The following is a 14,143-nucleotide window of genomic DNA, read 5'->3' on the forward strand; positions in this document are numbered from 1 at the left end:
CGACCCTTCCATGAGCCGCAGCAGAGCGCTGCTCTATAGGAAGATCCCTCTCTGGCAGCCTCGGGTCAGCCATGCTTTACATGCACAGCTATTCACATGTCTGGCCAGACGCATTTATACAGAAAGAGGCTAGATAAGTCAGAACAAGAATTGTTGAGAATTGTCAGGACCTGGTCCAGCGGACACTTCACTAATCTGTGGCTGTCAGACGAAACCCGATAGCTACCCCCAAGGTGCAGCTCTTCTGATTAGCTGGCCTATCACGATGGCATCAATGCAGTGTGACGAGTATGTAAAAAGAAAAAAAGTCACGGATGCCAGGAAGAAAAAGGCGGATCTCAGGGCTCTGATCCGACATCACACATTAGCAACCTGGCCACTGGACTCGGTCGTTCGATTCGATTTCCACCAACTATAATTCTGGGCTTATCTATCCCCTTCCTAGAGAAATGCTCTAGATTGAATTTATTTCCAAAACGGGCTTCACATCAGAGAAAACTCCATTAACTAGTTCAGGACCAGGCCATTTTATTTCCCCCATTTCTGACTAGGCACATATTTGGGTTTTAACGTACTAGTGCTTTGTACGGCTCTAAAAACGTTCTCTTTCGGATATTCAAATTATTTTTGCCTCTATTTTACTATAGAAGGTTTAAATTTTCATGTTTTCTATTCACTTCCCCAACCCCCCCCCCCCCTTTTTTTTTTTTTTTTAAAGACCACAAAGGTCCACCAGCTAAACACATTTTAAATTGCTCTCCTCTTTTTTATATATTAGACATTTTTTTCTGACTAGGTCAGAGCTAGAAACAGTGATTCAGACTGGTGGTCACTAATTGTGTTAGTTTTGAAAAAAATTATTTAACACACTGTGCCATACAACCATAAAGTCGTAAAAGACCTTTGGTGGTGATGGGTGGGGGCTACATTTTAACATATTAATGCATTCTTTCTTTTTATTGCTGATTTCCCCTGTAACTGGGGCTGGAAAATTTCTGCTTCTAAACTGCCTAGCAAAGGTGACCAAGTTTCCTAGGACCCAGCAGCTTCTGCTCTCTCCCTATACTCAGCGGTCACATGACCACTGGGTATGGAGAAGGAAGCACTGTCAGGGCATTCTAATTGGTATACACATCATCAGCGCTGAATTTACAGCAATTAAAAAGGTATACCTGGTACTAAGCCATGTTTAATTTCCTCATGAGAAGTCTGGCTGTGCACGACATCTAGATTCCCCTACAGCTGCACAATCTTGTGCAAGACGATTACACTGCATTGACGTTTGGTAGTGTCAGTGCAGAGTAAAGTGTGGACCGTGAGGACCTTTATAGTCTTGAAGCAGTCCAAAAATTTAAAAAAAGGAGGTAATTTATGCAACCTGTGTTTTTTATAAAACCTGCTAATATATTTCGGAAAGATTTCAGTCTCAGAAATAATTCTGCCACATGAAAAAGCCTTGAGAAGGAGAAAACTATCAATGACTATTCTAAATTGCAGCCATAATGAGAGAGAGGAATGTAGTTTCAGCCACAAAAGCGACAGGAACCCAGTATGAGAGGAAGGACAAGTTTAAAGAAAAGAATATTACAAAGGAAGAAACTTCAGTAGGGATTTAAGATTTCACAAAAATCTTCAAGTTCTTTAAAGCGGATTCAAACATTCATGTTTTGCGATGCATGACCTGACCAATTGTCTCCTAACCTGAACTAGAAAGACTCATAATGCAAGCCTGTCAAGTTTAGGCCAGGAGACCCACGGCCAGTCTGTACAGTACATCATGGTCCAAGTAGAGACCATAAAACACAACATGTAAGAAACAGGACTATGGCCAATATTCAACTTTTTAGGGACCTGCATTATAGTCATTTTCCAAATATTCAGCATAAAAAGGAGCAAGCTGAACACAAACATAAATAGTGCCTTCCAGGCTTACCTGGTGGTGGTATAAGAGGAGGGGCGGTGCTGACATTTGGAGGTGGTGGAAATAACGGAGGTGGCGGGAGATGTGTTGGGGGTGCACCAGGAGGAAAAAATGGCGGTGGCGGCTTGATAAAATTATTATCCACCTCTGAAGGAGACTGTTCAGTGACTACCTAAAACGTAAAGTCAATATATAAAAAGCTTTAAACAAAATGCTGATAAATGACAATGATAATTTAATGCCATTGGGTGTGGTCATTTAAAATCCACTTGACTTGCCTAGAAATAGTTTATCACTCGGTGCCCAAAAGGAATGTATACACCCAAACTTGTAATATGATGGGTTCTCTCCACAATACATGTGGACGCTAAATTCATGGCATCAGGATCTGCTCATAATGTATGCACAGAAAAAAACTCAAGTCAAAGGGCTCGTCAGGTAATCTGATAAAAGTCTGCAGACTTCTGATTCCTTAGGGTATGTGTCCACGTTCAGGATTGCGTCAGGATTTGTTCAGGATTTTTCATCAGTATTTGTAAGCCAAAACCAGGAGTGGGTGATAAATGCAGAAGTTGTGCATATGTTTCTGTTATACTTTTCCTCTAATTGTTCCAGTCCTGGTTTTGGCTTACAAATACTGATGAAAAATCCTGACCAAATCCTGATGCAATCCTGAACGTGGACACATACCCTTAGGGTATGTGTCCACGTTCAGGTTTGCTTCAGGCTTTGGTCAGGATTTTATGCAGGTAAAATCCTGACCAAAAATGCACCTGAGGTCACTGGCAGGTCACCTGCGGTGTTCCTGCGTGTTTTGCTCATTGTAGCAACATGCTGCGTTCTTAAAAAACGCAACGCATGTGCGTTTTTGCGGGAAAAACGCATGCGTTTATTAATGCACAGTGGAGACGGTATTTCAATAAATCCCCTCCACTATGCTGTAACATCTGGACGCTGCATTTTTGACGCTGCGGCTCAGCGCTGCATCAAAAACGCAGCGTTTCCTGAACGTGGACACATACCCTTACAGTGTGCACACTGCATGCAGTCAGGCTTCCCCAATGTTGCCGATGAGAGTGGGCGGTCACAAGAGCGCAAGTATGCAAGTTGTACACTTCCATCTTCTATCAGACTAGATGTTCTTGGCCTTGCTCAATTCACTTGTGTTGAGCGAGACTGTTTGATATGTGGTTGAAGTATGCGAATTGCATACTTGCAATCAAGTGACAGCCCACGCTCAACACTAGAGGATCCCAACGGCATGCAATCTGCACACAGTAAGGATTCAGAAGTCTGCAGATTATTATCAGAGGACCAGACAAACCCTTTAAAGGTAACCTGTCACCCCTAAAATCGAAGATGAGCTAAGCCCACCGGCGTCAGGGGCTTAAGGTACCGTCACATTAAGCGACGCTGCAGCGATAGCGACAGCGATGCCGATCGCTGCAGCGTCGCTGTTTGGTCGCTGGAGAGCTGTCACACAGACCGCTCTCCAGCGACCAACGATGCCGAGGTCCCCGGGTAACCAGGGTAAGCATCGGGTTGCTAAGCGCAGGGCCGCGCTTAGTAACCCGATGTTTACCCTGGTTACCAGCGTAAAAGTTAAAAAAACAAACACTACATACTCACCAGCGCGTCCCCCAGCCTCTGCTTCCTGACACTGACTGAGCTCCGGCCCTAACAGCACAGCGGTGACGTCACCGCTGTGCTTTCACTTTCAGTTTAGGGCCGGCGCTCAGTCAGTGTCAGGAAGCAGAGGCTGGGGGACGCGCTGGTGAGTATGTGCTGTTTGTTTTTTTAACTTTTACGCTGGTAACCAGGGTAAACATCGGGTTACTAAGCGCGGCCCTGCGCTTAGTAACCCGATGTTTACCCTGGTTACCAGTGTAAAATATCGCTGGTATCCTTGCTTTTGCTGTCAAACACGGCGATACACGGCGACCTAGCGACCAAATAAAGTGCAGACCTTCTAGCAGCGACCAGCAATTTCACAGCGGGATCCAGATCGCTGCTGCGTGTCAAATACAGCGATATCGCTATCCAGGTCGCTGCAACGTCACGGATCGCTGGCGATATCGCCTAGTGTGACGGTACCTTTATCTACAGCATTCTGCAATGCTGTAGATAAGCCCCGGATGTATCCTGAAAGATGAGAAAAAGAGATTAGATTATACTCACCTGGGAGGCGGTCCGATCCAGGGCCTTTTATCTTCATAGGATGATGTCCTCTTCTTGTCTTCACGCTGCAGCTCCGGTGCAGGCGTACTTTGTCTGCCCTGTTGAGGGCAGCGCAAAGTACTGCAGTGCGCAGGTGCTGGGCCGGCGCCTGCGCACTGCAGTACTTTGCTCTGTCCTCAACAGGGCAGACAAAGTACGCCTGCGCCGGAGCCGCAGTGTGAATACAAGAAGAGGACGTCATCGTAAGAAGATGGGAGGCCCCGAACCGGACCGCGACGCTCATCGGACCAGACCGCAGAGGGACCGCCCCTGGGTGAGTGTAATCTAACCTCTTTCTCTCATCTTTCAGGTTACATCCGGGGCTTATCTACAGCATTCCAGAATGCTGTAGATAAGCCCCTGATGCCGGTGGGCTTAGCTCATCTTTGATTTTGGGGGTGACAGGTTCCCTTTAATGTATAAGCAACATCCGGGCGTTCCTTCACTGTATACTTAAACAACTTACCCAGTTCTGTGTGATGAATGACAAACATATTTTCTCGTTTTATTGACTAAGGAAAGGCAAATACATATTATACGAATTATAGTGAAGCCAACCCTTATTTTGTAGGTCTATTCATTAATGTAAGAACACACACAATGCTCACGCGTCAACTTCTGGTCTGAATACTATTGGCCACGGTGCCAGTGGAATTTGCTTTGTCATTATAAGCCAACACAAGGCACACAACAGCCCTTGTACTTCTAACAGCAAATGTGGTGTAACTCTACAAAGAAAAAGGTCAGTTCACGAGAAACTAATGAGCAAAAGCTGGAAATCTGCCAGAAGAAACACTTCTGTGGTATCAAAATTCACAAATGCAAGCAGTTCTTTTTTTCCCTCTCTAAAGGCATTAACTGTACCACATTTATAAAATGGAATTTCTCAGGCAGTGGGAAGTTTTTGCGTTATCCAAGTTCCCCGTAGGAAATTGCAATGAATGCAAAAATCAGCCAATAAGAGATCAGTTTTTCCTTTTTGCGCAACGTTCTCTGTATCAGTCTAAGACATAAAATGAACCAGCAGGGTCACTTGCTTCCATACATCCCAACCCCGATTCTACTTATTATGTGCGTCCCTCTAGGATGAGAATTATTGCATATCCTATGGATAGTAGATAAAAATCTTCAGTGTGAAAACCTCAAAAATGTATAGAAAAAGGGACAATTTTATTTTCTTGAAAACATTTTTAGTTACACAAATATATATGTGGATTGATTGTAAAGGATGTCCAAATTCATGGCCTTTGAATTGCTATACGCAAATGTTATAGACCACAAACACATACACACTATACCTGAATATTGCTTTCATTAGCACCTCGTCGACGGCCTTCAACACGAGTGATTGTGGTGGTTTGTCCGATGACATCAATTGTGCCTGAGAGCTTCCTACTGTAAAAGTTTGGATAACAATTGGGTTTTAAAAAAAGTATTCAGTATATAATACTATCCCAAATATAAGAATGTCCCTGGCTAAAAGGTCCAGTATTAGAAACAATGTCAAATCAATTCCCCCATTCATCACAATGCCAGTAAAAGAATTTACAAATTTATAGTAATAATAATTTTATTTCTATGGCGCTAACAATCTACAGCACTTTACATTTTAGAGGGGACTTGTACAGACAATAGACATTGCAGCATAACAATAAACACATAGATCAACAGATACCAAGAGGAATAAGGGCCCTGCTCGCAAGCTTACAATCCATGAGGAAAAAGGGGGACATGAGAGGTGGATGGTCACAATTGCTTTCAATTTATGGAGAAATCCAATAACATATGGTCTAATATGTGAGGGCTCAGTGATAGCAGGCATTGATAGGCTAAAGGGGTTTGGGCCCATTTAAAACTTGGGATTTTATTGGAACTCAAAGTTCAATGGTGGATTTTTTTTTTTTTTTTTTTAAGTCTACCTAAAGGCTAGAAGTCTTAACTGGAATGATTTGGGCAGGTAAGGCAGAGTCTGAAATATCATTAAGGGAAAACTGGATGAGTTAAGTGGAAAGGTAAAGGATTTAAAAAATAAATAAATTCAAATTTTAGTAACAAAAGAAAAAAACAAAAACAAAACATATCTCTCTCTAAGTTTTAGGTGGGGGGTCGTCTTCGCGCCTTTATAAATATCTTACCTTGGAGGTGGAGGACCAGACTTAAACAAAGATGTTGGTGACGTGAACTCTGGTTTGCTTGTCTGTAGGACAGAGTCTTTTTCGGGATTGCCAGTTCTGCCCTGCTGTACCTTTTTAATAAAACAATAAGTAAAACAAATGTTTCTGAGCAATATACACAAAGATTCCTTAGCTGGGCAGAAGTTTCGCCCAGGACAGTGCAACACAGGAAAGGGGGTTACATTGCTTGGGAACAGAGTACTCATTTCCTACAACTGAAGACCTACTCTATTCACATTAGGCAAAACTGTACAAGGCAGTAAAATGGACAAACAGTACGGACCTACAACTAATACAGTGTCCATAAGAACTGCATTCTCAAAGTATGAACACAGCAAATAGAAAGCCTTCATTTAAGCTGAGCAATGTATATAATTGGCTTCAAGGGAATCTGTCAGCAGGATTTCAGCCCCAAAATATTTATATGCACCTGCAGCTCTTGCAAAGACAAGTCCAACAATTCCTTTACACAGACAGTCCTTTCCTCCACTACTGAGAAACCTAAATTTAAATTAATATGCAAATGAGGCTTAAGTGCTTTTGATGCATGGAAGCACTTCCCAAGATTCTGTCACTCAGGCTTTAATCCTAATCGTGAGCTAACATGTCGTCCCCTATGCACTTGCTGGTCGAATGCGACACTATGTAAATAGCATAGTAGGCCAGCAGTAAAGAGGACATTTGCTACATACATCCGTAAGTAAGGCCTCTTTCACATTTCCGTCGGTACGGGGCCGTCGCAAACCGTCGGCCCGACGGACGTTGTGCTAAAATCAGCTCAACGTGGGCAGCGGATGCAGTTTTACGACGCATCCGCTGCCCATTGTGAAGAGCGGGGAGGAGGGGGCGGAGTTCCGGCCGCGCATGTGCGGTCGGAAATGGCGGATCCGATGGACAAAAAAAAACGTTCCATTTTTTTTATTCACGACGGACCGCAAAAACACGACGCATCCGTCGCACGACGGATGCGACGTGTGGCCATCCGTCGCAAATTAAAGTCAATGGCAAGAAAAACGGATCCTGCGGGCACATTTGCAGGATCCGTTTTTTGCCATAATGACGGATTGCGACAGATGCAAAACAACGGAAGTGTGAAAGAGGCCTAAAGCAGAAATGTAGACAGACACTCTCATATTTGGTCCAATTTAAGGGAAGCAGAAAGCAACAGAGGATATGGTCCCCTGATACTAAATGGTTGGGGTACCAGTCATAGGGATAAATGCCATAAAATGTTTGCTGCTGGAAAATACCGTAATTTTATTTGTTATCGATGAGCCAGGAAGTCCTTCCAAGTTCATCCGAAGTCTCTTCTGTTTTTCACAGTATAATTTCCAGGTATCTTCATTGAATCCATAATTGAAATAGTCAGAGAGATCGGCACCTACATGTTTAAAAGAAGAAGAAAAAAAAAAAAGTGTTCATAGGCACAATCATTGTCATAGGTGGCAAAAATCTTAGTACTAGAATTTGAACTAAACATTGGCTGCAGACAATGGCAATATCATTTGGGGTCTAAGAAACCCCTTGTTATCAAGCACACTTTTACTCTCATTGTAGCTCGACAGTAACATGGCCCAGAAAATTACCTGGCTTTCTCCAAGGTTTGTCCTCAAATGAATCCAAGTCCACCTCCACCAAAGGAACTCCATTAATATTGCCAGGGGCTTCCAAATCCACCCCTTTAACTTTTCCTCCTGCAATAGTAAGAATGTCAATTAGTAAGACGTCTGCAGTTTACATATAACATGTATAGCTCATCTCACAATGATCAGCTAAGGCGTCTTAAAGCATTTTTTTTATTTTATCAGTTTCAAAATATATGAAATGCAATCCTCAAGCTAAAATCTGTGTGCACCCATTCAATCTACATAATTTTGGGAGAGATTTTTTTTATTCAAGTACATTTTTATTGATTTTAAAACATTTTACAGGAAAATGAAACAGGATATCCAAATCAGAACATTGAATCCCATCTCTTCCCTCCCACCCCCAACAACCCACCCACTCTTTCAAGCACCGGGTGTACTCGACCAGGACACAAATTACAGTGCACATAGGAATATAAAGTCCAAAACATCTACAACATGTTTTTTTCACATTTTTGTCAGGACCAGCTAACAAATGTGCAGCCCAGGCATAGGCTACTTTCACACATCAGGTTTTTTGCATCAGGCACAATCCGGCGAATGTTGGAAAAACCGGATCCGGCGCAGTTTGTGAAAAACTGATGGGACGGATCCGGTTTTTTTTTACGGATCTGGCTAGCATATTTAGATTATTGGATAAAAAAAAAAATTTGGAGCACGCTTAGTTTAAAAAAAACGGAATCCGGCGCCAGAATCCGTCATTTTCCGGACCCGGCACCTTCCGACTCCCATAGGCTTCCATTCTAGCAAACAGCCGGAAGAGCCGGATCCAGCGCTTCCGGCTTTTTCGCCGGAGACAAAAAACGTTGCTACCGTATGGACGTTTTTTCCAGAAACGGCAGATTTGCCGGATCCCGCGAAAACCGGACGAAACGCAATGTCATCCGGCACTAATAAGTCTATGGGAAAATTATTATTATTTTTTTTTTTAATTTAGCCGGATTTAGCCTGTCAGCGAAAACTTGATGTGTGAAAGTAGCCATACAGAGTATCTTATAAGGCTCTTTAGCTCAACATTAAACAACAAGGAGAGCAAAGTTTGTCAAAATATGCACTTTTGGAATAAACCACTTTTTCAACAATGATAAGAGATTTCACATGTTTGATGCATTCACTGAATGATGGAGAGGTTTCCCCCACCTCTTCCACACACAGCTCATCAACGTATCCCAGGATACAAATCAGGGAGTCTTTAGGCAGTATACATTCATAGTTCTATAAGGTTAAGAACCACGATCCAAAAGGTATATAATTGCGAGCAAAACCATAATATGTGAAATATTGCTGCTTCCTCCACAGAACAGAGCAAATTTTGGAAGAGATTTACCAAAATCTGCAAACGGCTGCCTTCAGCTATCCATCTACTCGATTTTTTTTAAAGGCCCTAATGAAGCATCAACCTGACATGAGCGACTAATCACCAGATTTGTTTTCTGTTTGCTTGCTTCAACAGTTTTGATGAGAAATTTGAGTACAAGAGGATTTTTGACTAGATAATATAGTATTACTGTATTTTTTCTAAACATTACAGTATTTGCACTGGAAAGTGACAGCACATTTTGTGAAGGGCTAAATACAAGCATTACAACTGCAGAGCCTGCTTCTGTAGTGTCATGGCGAGGTGAAGAGGACAGGGCTTACCAGCAGATCCGTAGATTCTACCTCCAGTTTTAATGTTCAGGTTAACAGGGGTGGTTCCGTAGCTCCTAAAATATAAAATATATACATATTAAGAAAATGAATTGTGCACAAGTATTATCTAGTTTTAAATGGATCCTGTAGAAAAGCTATTTACCTGTATATGTAGGGGTAATCTGCAGGTAAATAGTGTGTGGACTGCTTGCTAAAGCAATGGCTACAAAGAGAAAATTAAGTTCAATTCCCCCTGCAGCTGCTCGCTTCCAATCTTCATTTTCTCCCAGTAGCCATGGCTCCAATAAGCTGACTAGATAGCATTTAAATGCTCAGTATCAGCAAAATGCACCTATATCTGCAGGTAAATAGTGTTTCTGGAGGCGACAGGTTCTCACTAAATGCAGTACCTACATACCCATACTGAGGAGCGCCGGTTTTAATATCCCCTATAGTGACATGGACGTCATCGTCATCATCATCACTGTCGCTATCACTGTCATCTTCAGCTACTGAAACCTTGTACAGGAAGAAAAAAAATGTCATGCAAAAACTTAAGCGTGCTCATACACACATCCCATTTATGGAACATAGTAATAGCAACATATCAGAATTTACAGATTATAACAGACCATGGACATACTAGCCCATATGTTACATGGCTCGTCCAGGGCAATAACAGCTTTTTATACATTTTGGAGGAATTGTGGTCCATTCAGACATATGTATTTGTGAGGTGTAACAATGTTCACCATTCGGCCTGATTTAATAATAATAATAATAATAATAATAATCTTTATTTATATAGCGCCAACATATTCCGCAGCGCTTTACAGTTTAACAGTTTCAAACACAACAGTCATAAGTAACAACGTTAAAAATACAATAATTAAAGCAAAATAAGACGACCCTGCTCGTGAGAGCTTACAATCTACAATGAGGTGGGGGAGATACAAAGTACAGTGTGTACAATGATGGTCCCGCCATCTTCAGGGGATGGGGGATAGATGGAAGTAGTGAATGGGCTACACACACACAAACATAAAATTATTATTATTATACATTTTTACAGCGCTATTTAAAAATGACTGATTAGTGAACGTGATAGGTCGCTCTGAACAAATGTGTTTTGAGGGAGCGCCTAAAACTATGCAAATTGTAGATGGTCCTAATAACTTGGGGTAGAGCATTCCAGAGGATTGGCGCAGTGCGGGAGAAGTCTTGGGAGTCTTGAGTGCGGATTAGTGCAGAGGTTAGTCGAAAGTCACTTCTAGCGCAGCGGTCAGTTAGGCAGATAGACAGAAATGAGGGAGGAGATGTAAGGGGGTGCCGCACTGTGAAGAGCTTTGTGGGTGAGAGCAAGTACTTGAATTGGATCCTATAATGAAGGGGCACCCAGTGTACGACGCGTCCGAGTAACGATTAGCTAGATGGACGACCCTGGCTGCTGCATTAAGGATGGACTGGAGAGGGGAAACTCAAGTGAGGGGGAGGCCAATTAATAGAGCATTGCAGTAGTCCAGGCGGGAGTGGATCAGGGCAACAGTGAAGGTTTTTGTTGTTTCCATGGTGAGAAAGGGGCAGATTCTAGAGATGTTGTTTAGGTGTAAGCGGCACGAGCGGGCAAGGGATTGTATATGGGAAGTAAAGGAGAGATTGGTGTCAAACATAACACCCAGACAGCGTGCCTGCTGCCGGGTGTTATGGTGCCACCCACGGAGAGGGAAATGTCAGATTTAGGGAGGTTAGTAGACGGCAGGAGCAGAAGAGGTTCAGTTTTGGAGAGGTTGAGTTTCAGATAGAGAGCGGACATGATGTTGCAGACTGCGGACTGACAGTCAGTGGCGTTCTGTAGTACAGCGGGGGTAAGGTCAGGGGATGATGTGTATAGTTGGGTGTCATCAGCATAAAGATGGTACTGAAAGCCAAATCTGCTGATGGTCTGTCCAACTGGGGCCGTGTAGAGGGAGAAGAGAAGGGGGCCCAGGACTGAGCCCTGAGGTACTCCGACAGCGAGAGGAAGAGATGTAGTGGAGCCAGCGAACGATACCCTGAAGGAGCGGTCAGAAAGATAGGAAGAGAACCAGAAGAGAGCAGTGTCCTTAATGCCTAGTGACTGGAGCCTAGAGAGTAGGAGAGGGTGGTCAACAGTGTCGAAAGCTGCAGAAAGGTCGAGAAGAATGAGCAGAGAGTGGTCACCATTACATTTTACTGTCAGGTGGTCATTGGTCACCTTGAGTGTAGTTTCTGACGAATGTAAGGGGCGGAAACTGGACTGTGAAGGGTCTAGGAGGGAATGAGTGGAGAGGTAACGGGTAAGGCCGGAGAATAGCAGGTGCTCCAAGAGTTTAGAGATGAAGGGGAGGTTGGAGCTTGGTCTGTAGTTGTTTGTTCAGAATGGGTCGAGGGCGGGTTTCGTAATGGAGTAATGATAGAGTGTTTGAAGGAGGAGGGGAAAATGCCAGAGGAGAGGGAGAGATTATACATTGTAGTTAGGTGAGTTGTGAAGACTGGAGGAGATGAGAGAGAATGGGGTCGGTAGTGCAGGTAGTCGAACGAGAAGAAAAGAGCCTGGAGATGACTTCTTCTGTGATGGGATCGAATGCGGAGAGTGAGCCAGGGGAGATGCAGGGAGGGATGGGAGTCACTGAACTTGGTGGCTGGGAGCGGATTTCCTGACGGATATTATCTATTTTCTCTATAAAGTGGGAGGCCAGGTCATCAGCACAAATGTCTGTGATAGGGGCTTGTGCTTTTGGCCTGAGGAGGGAGTGAGAGGTGTCAAAGTTTCTTGGGGTTGTTGGATAGTGAGGAGATCAGAGTGGTGAAGTAGGTCTGTTTGGCGAGGTGAAGGGCAGAATTAAAGGTTCTTAACATAAATTTGAAGTGTATGATTTTACCACTACCTGACAAGAGCCATTAGATACATGACTGACATAAGTGATGAGAATTCTTCTTTTCCTTTTTGTAAAAGTTACCTTTTTGGAGACACCATTCTCCGTAGTCTCTGCTTCAACAACTGGTAAGGGATGCGAGCTGTGGAATAAAGTGTATGAGAAATTAAGTGACAATAACTGGCAATGCTACACACAAAACCTCAGCAGCAAACAGGGATACATTGGTTCATAAGAACATGCCCCAAAAACAGTTTTTAAAAACAAAACCCCACAACTGCCAGTACACTGTAAAGTTACTGACTGCTGATGAAGTCATTAGCTTGTCACCTGATATGAAGATGGCAGAATGCCGTTGAAATGCGTTGGGTATTATCGTTCAATAAAGGTCTGCACTTTTAAAAAAAAATTGCTTCCACCATTTTCAACTCAGCGCTCCTCACCAGACCACGTTTCCTGTGACAGGCATTCTCCCTCCCTGAGGGTGCGCGGCAGGGAGAGCTGCTCTCACAGGTAGATCAGGACCTTCCATCACGTGACCGCAAGGACCTACGGTCACACGACTCCCAGCGTGCACCACGGTCCTTCCAGGCATTGCACAGGGAATACTGAAGCCCTGACTGGCTACCACAGCGGATCACCTTGCCACCACTCGCAGCTATCAGCCATCTACCCCTTGGACGCACCATCATCCTTCACGCGCTCACTGAGGTTATGCAGGGGCGCATAACCTCCTAAGGTTAGTGGCTACACAGCTTCACCCACAGTCTATTGCTCCACTGGTCCTGCTCATGCGCGTCTCTATCCTCTTTTCTTTTGCAAAAAAAAGTAAGAAGCCTCACCTCGTTATGTCCTCTTCTTCATCTTCTGGCCCAGCAGCTTCATTTTCCTCTGCATAAAGACAAAAAAGGACATGTCACATATCTCAGTAGGATGTATCTCAGTGAATGTCTTTTGACAGACACCATCACAGCTTGTCAAAGATCTGACCAGTGTAATCCTTTAAGGGTCTTTCCCATCAGGAAAATGACATGTACATCATTGAGGAGGGATCCTACAGGGACCACTGCTCCATAAGCCAAGCAGAAGCTCCACTCGGGCAGACTCAGGCTTTCCATGTATCGTGTGGTTGACATGAAGTAGTTCTGGTCATGGTAAAATCAAATCTATGATCGCTCTGGAAGAGGTGCCACACTTGTGCATTAGAGGGCCCTACTCTTAGGACCTTCACTATCAACCTAAGCAGAAACCTTCTCTAATAGAGGTTGCAAATTCGAATACAAATCTACGGTACATCATCTTAAGAGATTAGGCACAAAACAAAAAACTGCATAGCAGTGAATGATATTAATCAGTCAGATAATACAAATTAACATGCCATGCCAAAGGGACTAATACATTAATATGGGTGAGTCGCTATTAAATATGAAGCAAGGGAGATGTGGGTCAAAAGAGACCCCAAGAAACGACCAGAAACACCCAAATTAAGATGTATAAAAAATCAGCTTTATTATTACAACAAATGCAAATACATATATAAAACATACCATTAACAAGGAACAAGTGTGGCTAAATGCCGTGGAATGTGCAAGAACACCACTGACAGGGCATGTAAGGGACTCACGGAGCCAGGATCAGAGTAAAACCCATAATGGTGCA

At 43.4% G+C, this 14,143-nt stretch overlaps 1 protein-coding gene across 4 annotated transcripts in view; it reads right to left on the reverse strand.

Annotated features, from left to right (window-relative positions):
• Window positions 1-14,143, reverse strand: part of FIP1L1 (factor interacting with PAPOLA and CPSF1) — a 62,593-nt gene that overhangs the window by 43,807 nt on the left and 4,643 nt on the right. For all 4 annotated transcript variants that reach the window (XM_077279768.1, XM_077279767.1, XM_077279766.1 and 1 more), the window contains exons 2-10: window positions 13,327-13,375; window positions 12,569-12,626; window positions 10,009-10,109; window positions 9,600-9,664; window positions 7,899-8,006; window positions 7,563-7,693; window positions 6,274-6,383; window positions 5,437-5,533; window positions 1,934-2,093 (exon numbers count right to left, since the gene is read on the reverse strand). In XM_077279768.1, coding sequence (XP_077135883.1) covers window positions 1,934-2,093; window positions 5,437-5,533; window positions 6,274-6,383; window positions 7,563-7,693; window positions 7,899-8,006; window positions 9,600-9,664; window positions 10,009-10,109; window positions 12,569-12,626; window positions 13,327-13,375 — 879 coding nt within the window. The remainder of the gene's footprint in view (window positions 1-1,933; window positions 2,094-5,436; window positions 5,534-6,273; window positions 6,384-7,562; window positions 7,694-7,898; window positions 8,007-9,599; window positions 9,665-10,008; window positions 10,110-12,568; window positions 12,627-13,326; window positions 13,376-14,143) is intronic.

The sequence above is a fragment of the Ranitomeya variabilis genome, chromosome 1 (genome assembly GCF_051348905.1).
Source record: "Ranitomeya variabilis isolate aRanVar5 chromosome 1, aRanVar5.hap1, whole genome shotgun sequence".
Lineage (NCBI taxonomy): Eukaryota > Metazoa > Chordata > Amphibia > Anura > Dendrobatidae > Ranitomeya > Ranitomeya variabilis.